Source organism: Lepisma saccharinum, chromosome 13 (assembly GCF_977018435.1).
Source record: "Lepisma saccharinum chromosome 13, izLepSacc3.1, whole genome shotgun sequence".
In the NCBI taxonomy this organism is placed as follows: Eukaryota; Metazoa; Arthropoda; class Insecta; order Zygentoma; family Lepismatidae; genus Lepisma; species Lepisma saccharinum.
The window spans coordinates 14,765,130-14,777,852 of NC_139241.1; the positions used below are offsets into that span (position 1 = coordinate 14,765,130).

The window sequence follows — 12,723 nt, forward strand, 5'->3', positions numbered from 1 at the left end:
ATTTCTACTTTACATCTGAAAGGTACAGCTGTCCTCTATTTTTCAACATAGTCGCCATGTAAATTCAAGCACTTGTCATAACATTTCAGCAACTTGCCAATCCCTTCTGCATCGTAGTGCCGCACGTGTGCTGGTTATAACATCACAAAATGTGTGCTGCCATCAAAAATCCCGCCAAATGCGAGGTACGCAAAGTGATAGGATTTCTTTGGGCAACACGGAAGGGGAGGAGTTTTTGAACAGAATAGTGACTGGCGACGAGACTTGGGTGGCGTATGTGAACGTTGAGACAAAACAACAGTCAATGGCATCTAGTCATAGTGGAATGCTGGAAGCTTACTGAATCACAGATTGCGTGATGTAACAACGGTTGCGCTCTGTCCACTACTACTAGCGCCACACCACAACGGCAGTTACTTTCCGAATTACCCTCGTATTATCGCTGGAGTACCATGGAGTAATGCTTGGCTCCTTGGATCAGTAGTAATCCTCAGGTCCTTTGTTAATTGAGTGTCCACCATTAGCAAAATGAGCAATATCTCAACTGGAAGATGAGAGAGGAAGTTTGTTCTTGAAATATAGGGTTGGTGTAGGTAAAAGTTAAACTAATCACTGGATTAAGTCCAATTAAGATTGCATTCCTAACAAGGAACATTCGTTAATAACCTTCAGTCAATATCACATATTGTTGTCCATTTTTATGACATTATTAGTAATTTTTAAAGTTGGAAATCATTTTTTATTTTGCTATGAAATATGCAGTAAAAATAATAAATATCATCTTATCTGAAACCATTACCATAACTCAATTGTACATACAAGAAACATATAATTGCAAGAAGTTTAATATATTTTGTGACATGTTAAGAAACACAACACAGTCTTTGAGAATGACCCCAACATTTGCAGATAGCATTATATTTTGTATGTTTAGAAGAAGAATTAGGCCAGCTATAATCGTGTACATATATCATCATACATTTAATTCTCATTATTTTATTTTTATTCTAGGTTACCTCCTGGTTTTGTACAGTTGCGGAATTTGACGGTCCTAGGTCTTAACGATATGTCCCTCACCATACTTCCCTCGGATTTTGGAAGGTAAGTATTTAAATATGATTGGAATGCTAATACATTCTCAGTGCAAAGGAATACATTATTTAAATTAGATAAGTGTAGGGCTGGTCTCCGTAGCGAAGTGGCTGGCACAATGTGTTATGTGACTAAACTATTTGATAAAATAAACAAGGAAAGATGCATTTTACAACAGTTGTTTGTTACTGACAGTGGAATTTACAGAAAGTTTTAGATGTTTCATTGCTGTAGTAATGTGCAATATTTGGTAATATATTGTGAATCCTCACACTCATCTATACAACCATCTCCAACCACCAGTGACTGTGTATAGAATCTCTAAGTACTTTTTAAATTACGTTGTAAATATTAAATCTTGGTTGAAAGAAAATTCCTATTTTGTTAATGATGCATGGGCAGTTTTGTATCAGGCATCATGATGGAAACTGCATTGTTGCAGTTCGACAGTTACATCAACATGGCGAGTATGTGATAAGTGAGTAAGGTGTGCGCTCCGATGAAATTCTATTTTAATACTACAACAGGCAACTGAAGACTATATATATTGCTGAGACTTGTTATGTAAGTATACTAAGTTTATTGACATTTACTTAAAAGTCAATATAAGTGCATATTCAATGAGTTATGAACGTAAAACTTGATCTTTTCGTTAAACTGTCTTGATAAACAAACATTCACTTGTTATCAGTGTTGCCAATTCATCTGCATCGGAGTTCACAGACTATCACCTTCTTGTGCTTTAGTGGGTGCTCAGTTGCTGTCCATATAGACATTTACTGTGCTGTGTGTTTGTGTGTTTGTTCTAACGTAAAGAATGAGCAATTGTGGTGAGTGTAATAAACCAGTTTCTCGGAATGATGTTAACGCCAAAATAGTATGTACTGACTGTTCCAAGCTATGGCATATTAAATGTGTGAACATTAATGAAACCGATCTGGAGTTTTATAAATCTGAAAATCGACCATGGAGGTGTAAATCATGCAACTCTAAAAAAAGACGATCTATGCATTCTGAAGAACCTTTAGTAGAAGGTGTTCCCTCTTTGCAAAACATTTTTGATTCCGTGAAAGAGTTAAAGGAAGAACTTATTAATGTTAAAAAAACAACTAAGGAGACGGAAATTGAACTTGGTAAATCATTAGAACTGTTACATGTAAAAATGGATGATAATTCTAATCTAATAAAATCCCAGTCGGACAAAATCAATGCCTGCCTCGCCCACATCGAAGAACTGAAAAAGGAGAATACCGAGTTGAAACAAGAATTAAAAAACACTAAAGTTCAACTTGATGAATTGGAGCAATATAGCAGAAGGAATGCATTGGAAATTATTGGTATTCCAGGAAAATCTAACGAAAATGTTTATCAAACTGTTATGGATGTTGGTAGGGCCCTTGATTTGGAAATTAAAGAGGAAATGATAGATGTATGTCATAGGCTTAAGAATTCTAGCAATCATAATTCTCCGGGTATAATTGTAAAGTTTGTAAGAAGAGTGGATAAGGATAAAATGATTGAAAAACGCAAGGTAAAAAGAAATTTAAATACAAATCATCTGGGGTTTACGAATAATCAGCCAATATATATTAATCATAGCCTTACTCCATATAGGAAAACCATTTTCGGACAAGCTAGGAAATTACAAAGAGAAAAAAACTATGCCTATCTTTGGATTGATAGTTCTGGCTCTATTCGTTTAAGAAAGACCCCAAATGACAGGCAAGTTTTTGTAATAAAAACTGAAACAGATATACAAAATATTATGTAATCATGGTGAGTTGAGTCACGGATTATAATGAATCACATAATGAATTGAATTTATACTATCAAAATGTAAGAGGTATTAATACTAAGCTTAATGATGTATATCTAAGTATTCTAAATGAAAACTATGATGTAATTGTTTTTACAGAAACTTGGCTTTCCAATGTTATTAACAACTGTGAATTTATTGATACTCGCTATGCTGTATTTAGGCAAGATCGGTTACATAGAAGAGGTGGTGGCGCATTAATTGCAGTAAAGAGTACTTTGAGGACCAAGAACATTGAAATAACTATAGAAAATATTCAGATTGTTTGTGTTAAGATAATAACTAGTGTTTCTTCCATTATAGTGGTTACAGTTTATTTCCCACCTAATACTAAATTACAAATTTACAATATGTTTTTTGCCAGAATGGAAGAGCTATGTAATATACATTCTTGTGGTCTGATTATTGTAGGAGATTTTAATATTCCAGAAATTGTAGATTCTAATTACGACTTAGAAAATGGTTGTCCTCTTTCCTTAACATTATTTAGATTTTTAAGTTTACTGGAATTACAAAGCATAAATAATGTAAAAAATAACAACGGAAAAACATTGGATTTGGTACTGACCAACTTGTCTAACAATGTCGTGGTTAATCATAACTCTTTCCCTCTTCTAAGCCCTGATGCTCATCATCCTCCCTTATTACTTCAAGTCCACCGCTTTTATGACAAAACTATTCATAATGTTAAGTCACGTTCTATTTATACATATGATTACCGTAATGCCGATTTTTTCAATATATATAGAAATCTTAATCAAACTGATTGGAATCCTTTAACATTATTTAAGAATCCCAACGTAGCATTGGACTACTTTTATGAAATTTTAGATAAAATTATTCGTAATAATGTACCCATAAGGAAGCGTAATAAGAGAAAATCTTACCCGCCTTGGTTTACACTGGATATTGTAAGATTACTTAAATATAAAGAATATTATAGACATAGACGTAAATTGTCAGAATATAACCAGAAGAAATTTGTTGAATTACGCAGAAAATCAAAATCTATGATAACTAAAGCTTACAAGATTTACATAAAGAATTCTGAAGAATCCATAAAAAATAATCCTAGGTCTTTTTGGAGTTATATTAAGGGTAAAAAGAAATCAACTAATAATCAGTGTAGTTTAACCTATAATGGAGTATTACTTGACAATAACAAAGATATAGCTAATGGTTTTGCGCAATTCTTTAAGAGCGTTTTTAATGATTCTATTCCAACTTACTCAATTCCTAGCGAAGTACCTATGATAGTAAATCAACCATTAGTATTAGATAGTATTACTGAATCTGAATGTGAAACTTCTATTAGAAAACTGAAATCGAAGAAAGCTAGTGGTCCAGATAGTATACCAGTTTACATATTTAAAGGATGTACTGATTGCTTATTGTTTCCTCTATGCACCATATTTAATTTGATTATAACCACCCAAATTTTCCCCGATAGGTGGAAAATAAGTAAAGTAACTCCTATACCAAAATCTGGTAACGCCAATGAAATCATCAATTATAGGCCTATATCTTTAATTTCAACACCAGCAAAAATTTTTGAACACATTTTATATAATAGAATTTGTTATCATGTTAAACCGTATATAACTCACCATCAGCATGGTTTTATATCCAAAAGATCAACCTTAACTAATCTTATCTCATTTACCCAATTTTTGGCAGACTCATTTAACAATGGTTATTCTGTTGATACTATTTATACAGATTTTGCTAAAGCTTTTGATAAGTTAGATCATGATATATTAATATATAAGTTAGCAAATTTCGGTTTTTCGTTTCCACTGTTAAAATTAATAGCATCGTATTTAAAAAATAGGAAATTTTATGTCACCTACAATTTTGAATCATCCCCTTTATATTGTGTTACATCTGGTGTTCCGCAAGGCTCAAACTTGGGTCCCTTACTTTTTATAATATTTATTAATGATTTATCCTCTGTTATAAAAAATTCTAATTATCTGCTTTATGCTGATGACCTAAAAATATTTAAATCCATTACAAATATAAGTGATTTAGCGCAATTACAGAAAGATATAAACAACTGCTTTCAGTGGAGTGTCACCAATAAGTTAGATTTTAATATAAGTAAATGCAGAACTATTACGTTTAGCAGACATAACTTATCTTATACTCATAACTATACTATGAATGGAATAGTTTTAAATAGAGTTAAAATTATAAAGGATTTGGGACTTTTACTCGACTCAAGGCTTACTTACAGAGAGCACGTACAAACATTAGTATCGGATGCATTTAGAATTTTAGGCTTTATATTTAGAACTACCAGAGAAATTAATAATATTCAAGCTATTGCTTCAATATACAATTCGATATTAAGAAGTAAGTTAGAGTATGTTAGTGTCATCTGGGATCCTTATTTTCAATGCTACCGTGATTTAATTGAAAATGTTCAGAATAAGTTCGTAAGATATTTATATTACAAAAAATTTAAAAGATCTTCATATTTAGAAAGAATATCCTATAATACTATTTTATCTGAATTTGGGTTCTCTTCATTACAATCAAGAAGAGAACTAGCCAAACATATTTTACTTTATAAATTTATAAATAACTTAATTGATGCTCAAGATTGTCTTCAGTTGATAGGATTCACAATTAAACCTAGAACGCTTCGTTCTTATTTGCCATTTTCTTTCGTTAAATCTAAAAATATTGTACATCAGAATTCAGTAATGGTTCAAATATGTAAAGCTCATAATGTACTAATACAAAATAATGTTAATATTGATTTTGCTATGTCCTACAAGAAATATTTATCTGTCATTAAACAATTTTATTCTTAATTAGTATTTTGTTTAAAAAATTGTAATTCTATATTTCAAGTTATTTTATCAATGCTAAATATAATTTTATAATACAATATAATATAACACAAACTGAAAATAGGCATTAATATCATTTAATTATTTGTGTATATGCAATTGGTTTATGTGTTTGTATATGTTAATATTTATGTTTATGTATATGTTAATATATGTTTATGTATATGGATATTATGTACCATAGTTTATTTACTTGTAAGCCCCCGTTGTAAGTGGAGCAATAGCTCTGTTATGGGGAGTATGTATAAATAAATAAATAAATAAATAAATAAAGTACCCTTTCTTAGTGTTGTTAAGGCTCGGCTGCACCTTTGGCCACCGCCAGGGCAGACGCTTTCAAATTTTACTCTCCTTTTGTAAAACTGCTATGACATTCCAAAATCTTAAAAATTTCACCAGCTTACAATTCCTTCTAGAGCATTAACGTGAATTTTGGTGTTATCTAGATATTATCAGCAGTTCAATAGACTTGCATAAGCACAAAACTATTGATTGATTGATTTGGTGTTTTAAGTCAGTTTTTGCACAGTAAGGCTAGTCTGGACTGGACCTACAGTTTAATGTGGGATCCGAACCACTATGTGCCTCCACCGGGTATTGAACCCGGGACCCCTTGATTACAAGGCGATGACGCTACCACTGCGCCATGGGGGAGGCCCACAAAACTATTGAGTATATCTAGATAACAGCGAAAGCAAACTACACAAAGATGGAAGTGAATGCTCTAGAAGGAATTCTAAGTGGATGTAATTTTTCAGATTTTGGAATATCACAGCAGCTTTTCAAAACTAGAATACAATTTGAAAACATCTGCCCTGGCGGCAACCAAAGGTCCAGCCTAGCATTAAGTAGTGGTTTAATTTTTTTGCTAAATGAAAATTTAGTGATAGTTCTATACATCTTTGAGAGTCAGAATTGTAGATAAATGAGTGTTACATCCAGTGACAGTAACAGTCTTAACTGTAAACCCACTCTCAATAATACAAGAGTTATGAAGTTACAAAAATGTACTGCAGAGACCTTTTACTTCATGATGACTTCAATACACTTGCCAACAACAATTTGTAATAATGCTACTTTTATTTCCTTCTGTTTACAGTGCTGAATTTTATTTATCATTCTCTTCTATCATATAGCTTTTGTTATTTATTAATGACATTCCTATACATTAATATACAACAACAACAATAATAGCCGGCCCCTGTGGTAGAGTGGTTAGCACATTGTGCTAAGATCCCAGGGTCCCGGGTTCGAATCCCGGCATGGGCACGGATGTTTGTGGTTATCTGTTCATCAATTTCATCATGTCGTCACTCATCCCCATCTTCGCAAAGTAGCCAAAAGTGGCACATAAAGCAAAGTTAAATAAAGCAAACCAATCAATCAATAATAATAAGCTGTGGCATAACAGCCCTGAAGGGCCAGTGTCTACCTACTGACTGCTGGCTAAGTGGGCGATCATTCAACCAGGTACTGGGTGACTTGTGGTCTGCACGATGAGTCATCAGCCATTGTTGTAGGTTTTCTATGACCGAATTACACTACTAATTCATAGCTCCTCAATTTCCTCACGATGGTGGGTGGCCACTTGTCTCATGCCCAGGCCAAAATCTCATGAAAAGTTGTTACGCTTCCCCCAGGAGACTCGAACCTGCACACATCCTGTAGCGAGAGTCCAAAGCTTGCACCTTAGACTGCACGGCCATGGTGCAGGGCAAATCTATTTTAAAAATTATTTTTAATTCTTAAATTTTTGTGACTTTGTTGCAAAAATGTGTCTTCTAAAATTAAGTTACAAGGCTGTTTTTTTTTTCATTTTCTTCCATGACCTTTGAAAATTGTTTCTGAAGTACTTTACCATCTTTGGAAGCTTATGGCAGTTTCTACTTTGTCGATTGCAGGCCTCTCAACAGGCTTCCAGTCATTGCCGTCTCTTACGAAATACAGCAACTCTATGTTCATATGAAATGTTTAACTTCACTAAGCATAGTTCTGTACATATCTGATCTATTATTGTAACCATACCAATGAAGTAAGAAATGATACACATTTTCTTCTCTTTCTCTTTTCAGTTTAGGTAATTTGCAGTCATTAGAACTTAGGGAAAATCTGCTCAAGTCATTGCCTGAATCCTTATCACAGCTTAGCAAACTGGAGAGGTTGGATTTAGGGGATAATGAACTCGAAGAACTGGTGAGTAGATAAAGAGTGAAGTGTGTGTGTATGTAAGTTCTTAAAGAGCGTAACATATCAGTCATGATTGATGTGTTAGTAAATAGATTTTTGCATTTCTGTGACTGATAATAACCGATAATAATGGTCAACACATGAATTACATATCAAAGTTATACAGTAATATGCACATTAGGTTTAATTAATTGATTTTATTAGTTTTTCATTCAATTTAAAAAGGGTCAATGTATAGCTATCACCTTGTGACGTAATATTTATTCTGGGTTGTGCGTGTATGTATGCATGTACACAAACAGCGGTCTCCCTGGTGGTGTAGTGGTAATCAAGGGATCCCAGATTTGATACCCCATGGAGGCACAGTGGTTTGGATCCAACTTTAAACTGTAGGACCAGTCCGAGTAGCCTTTCTGTCCATAAAGTGGACTTAAAAAACAAAACAAACAAACAAGAAAAACAAACGTATGCACACAAATATATATCCATACGTGAGGTGAATCTGGTAAGTAAGGACTGAATTGAGAAAAATGTACGAAAAAATATGATGGATATATATAATGCACAATCTTGATACACACATTACAGTATTTTTCTACATAGACACCATTTTATTAAGGCTGTTGTGGTATCATGACACCACACTTTATTTAACAGAATCAACTCCCAGCTTTTCTTCAGACACTCTTGTAATCTGGCTAAACTCTATCTCTCACAGGCCAAACATTAATTGGAAAATATATATATATATATATGTATTTAATGATATAGATAGATATTTCTTGTACTGTGGAATGTTGATTATATTTGTCATATTTGAGTTGAAAGATCCAAATTTTTTTTGTTTATTTTTAACTACCAAGTTGCAGCTTTCTCTACTTCAAAATCCATTGAGTTTTGGAGTATTTAATTTTTTTTTTAAGTGCACTTTATGCACAGATAGGCTAATCGTGACTGGACCTACATTTTAAAGTGCGATCCAAACCACTATATGCCTCCACCAGGTATCAAACCTGAGTCCGCATGATTACAAGGCTGCAATGTTACCACAAAACCTTTCGGGAGGCCCCAAATCCATAGACATGTACAATGTAGGTAACATGATTGTTCTGTTGTATGATACAATAGTTATATTCTGTCAGAAACACTGACCGCAGTTTGTTAGATATATACAACTAGCATAGTTGTATAAATTTAGTTAGTTCGACCCCTTAAGTGTGGAATTTGTTGAACAAGTCGCTACGGGAAAATGTAGTTTTTTTCTTCAAATTCAGTATACGTCCTCGACATTGTGCTTCTGCAGTGTGGAAGGCGTATATATATGCTTTATCTTTGTTTCAATTATATTCGATTTACTGTGGCATATATAGTCACACAGACGTTTGGTGAGATAGTTCTAGCAAGAGAGGAAAAAGACGAAAAAGAAGAAGACAAAACTAATTTTTCCCTTCTTTTTTCTCTTTCTTCTTCTTCTGTTTTATCTTTTTCCTCTTTTTCCTCTCTTGCTACTATTTTTTGTTTCTACTACAGCTAGAACTATCTCACCAAATGGCTGTGTGACTATATATGCCACAGTAAATCGAATATAGTTGAAACAAACATAAGGCCTTCTGCACTACAGCAGCACAATACGGAGGGTGTATATATACGCCATCCACACTTAAGGGGTTACTTATTCAATATGTACAAAAAGGGTTGAGAAAAATCTGATACCATATAGAGAACACGTTAGTATGCAGTGTAAGTTCAGTTGTGTTAATTCAACTATCTGCCCTATAAAGACGAAACTTATTCAAGGTACAAGTAGAGTAGATGATGCTTGGACTCAATAACGAAAGTTATGTGACTCATCGTATCCATCATCAAAGAAATCCGAAAATGTAAATATTTTTTTTCCCTAAAGATGTTTAAACTAATATGATTTCTTGATGAAGTATCAATTTTAATGTTGTGCATTGCCATGCTTGGTGAATTTTGTTGATTTTTTACATTCTTCTTTATTGCAGCCCCATCACATAGGAAGACTTCCAGCGCTACAGGAGCTGTGGCTTGACCATAATCAGTTGTCGCATCTACCTCCTGTAAGTAATGTAGAAATCGTTATGATTTGTTATTAAGTAGCACTGTATTTTTTGGTTATGCATAATGTGTACTTTACTATTGTCTTGTAATTTATTTGATGTCATTTTTCTACCACTTGGGTTAATCATGATGATGATGAAATTGTGTTGAGACAAATACAGTGGAACCCCAATTTTACATTTTCCTGTATTATACATTCAATCCTGATGGCCCCAACAAAGCAAAGCGCTATGAAATTTTCCTCGATTTTACATTTTCCTACATTTTAAGTTTTTTAATCTTGGTCTAGATTTTACTGTACAGCATCCATGCCAAACCATGGTTTGAACTTGGGACATCTGTCTTTGCGGCATGTGATGCTGACCACTCCACCACGGAGGCTGATTCAATGCATATTAATGATTCTGATCCAATTTTAGAATGCAAGTCTGTTCTTAATTTGCTTATCTGGACAAAAAAGGCTTAAAGTTGCTACATCCCCAGCTAGTAGTATGAGAACTCTTCTACACCCAGGGCTTGCTGGGTTTAAGTAACAGTATTAATATCACATAATTAACATTTTATTTACAGTAATAGCTTTGACTAGAAACTAGTTAACAACACACGTGGCTCAACACGTTTAAAAGACACTTCCACTGATATACTTACTTTACACAAGCCTTGCATAGGCAAATCTTTCAACTAAATTTCAACTATGCTACTTTTAACAGATTAGAAACAAGAAATAGTCACAAGAGTAAATTACTCGAATAATGCCTTTAAATTACACAAACTTAAACTTACATTATTGTCATCTTTCATTTTTTTAATAACATATCAGCAAGAAAGATATCTCTTTTTTTTTTTTTCGATCGTTACCAACCTGCTTATTTTTGCGGAGTTGCCAACCTCACACAGAAAATTATAATACCTAAATATGTGATAACACTAGATATCTTCTATGACCATACAGGCCCTCCTATATGTGTGATACACATACAGAATAACATTGAATTAAACGAACATGTACATAAATTAAACAGAGAACTAATAAGTATTTTGCTACGACATATGGGTCCTTGCAATGTGATGTTCTTTCATAGATGACAACTTGGAGGACAAAAATAATTTAATGTCTTAACAATTTGTATTTTAATAAACAAAATTTAAAACATACAAAATGTGATTATGAGCCAGAATCTAAACAAGTAAATGAACAGCCAAGACATGTTCTGCCCATTCATTAAAGAAACATTCAGTTATTATGAAGGACAGAATAAAGTTTCACATTTTCAAGAATTATGGATGAAACTCTTTTTTTTAGTTCCAAATAATTTTGTGACATAAAAAAAAAGAAGCCAGTGTTGCTCACCTTGTTGCTGTTATCTTCATATCTGGCTATGCCAATGTTCTTCTTTTCAATACATGAAATTTGCACATGTACACAAGAACCTAGTCAAAGGGCAGTAAAGTGAAATAAAATAAAGCAAGTCAATCAGTTAAGTCAATCCTCTTCATTATTGTTGCACATTGTGGAAACTTGGTCAGTTTTTCTTTATTTTGCCATTAGTTTCAGATTTCAATCATGATTTATTAAAAAAACGAAAACTCCATTATTATTTTATGGACACACTAGCCAGTAAAGATATCATCAGATTCTATACACGTAGCATTAATTCATTATTAATAATATTGTAAAAATGTAAAAACTGTTGTCTAGAAATTTCCATGTTTTAAAAGCAGATTAAAATTTAACCCTGAAGTTTGTGTTTTGTGTGGTATTTTATTGTTTGAATAAATTGTTGCACATGAGTGCATCATATACTTGTAACTTGAAAACTATTAATATAATTTTTTCTACTTCTAATTAGGATATAGGAAACCTCAAAAAACTAGTATGCCTTGACATTTCTGAAAATCGCCTTGAAGATTTGCCAGATGAAATAGGAGGGCTTATATCTCTAACTGATCTTCACTTGTCACAGAACATAATTGAAATTCTACCAGATGGTGTTGGCAAGCTTCATAAACTAACTATTCTCAAAGTGGACCAGAACAGACTGAATGCTTTAAATGATAATATTGGAAAGTGAGTACATTTTTTGATAAATATTCCAAAAAATTTCCATTTTCAAAATACTGTAATGAAATCCAATGATTATGTTGCTGGCTTATCATTTAATTGTAGAACCATTAAATTTATGAATATTTTTTCACTAACTCACTTAAGTTAATTATAACAAATTACGGTGGATTCTTTTTAATTCAAACTCTCGAAAGTTTCAAAATCTAAATGAAGAAAAACATGCATTATTAAGGAAAATCAATAAAACAGAAATACTGTACTATTGTGTGAATAAAGTCATGAACATGCAGTCGACCTTACTGTAAAAAAAAAAGGTGTTATAAGCTAACCTAACCTAACCTCACACCTCTTTCCACTCCTCCTAGAACTTCTACTCTTTTTCTCTAATGTTAAGATGGTCTAGTCCCACACTGTGTCTGTGCAGTCTAAAGGACAACCTTTGAGCTCAGACTGGGATGCATGCAGGTTCAACTGTAGCCTGGGGAAGTGTAAGAATTTTTCCAGATATTTCAGTCTGTATACAGACTGTATGGGATCTGTGGCCATCCACCATCATGAGGAAATTGGCGAGTAGAAAACCTACAAGAACGACTGGGTGTTCCTCATTCTGACCACATGTCACC

At 33.2% G+C, this 12,723-nt stretch overlaps 1 protein-coding gene across 7 annotated transcripts in view; it reads left to right on the forward strand.

Moving 5' to 3' along the window:
• Positions 1-12,723, forward strand: part of LOC145997186 (protein lap4-like) — a 320,630-nt gene that overhangs the window by 148,602 nt on the left and 159,305 nt on the right. For all 7 annotated transcript variants that reach the window (XM_083133899.1, XM_083133902.1, XM_083133903.1 and 4 more), the window contains exons 4-7: positions 1,012-1,101; positions 7,839-7,959; positions 9,960-10,034; positions 11,886-12,103. In XM_083133899.1, coding sequence (XP_082990025.1) covers positions 1,012-1,101; positions 7,839-7,959; positions 9,960-10,034; positions 11,886-12,103 — 504 coding nt within the window. The remainder of the gene's footprint in view (positions 1-1,011; positions 1,102-7,838; positions 7,960-9,959; positions 10,035-11,885; positions 12,104-12,723) is intronic.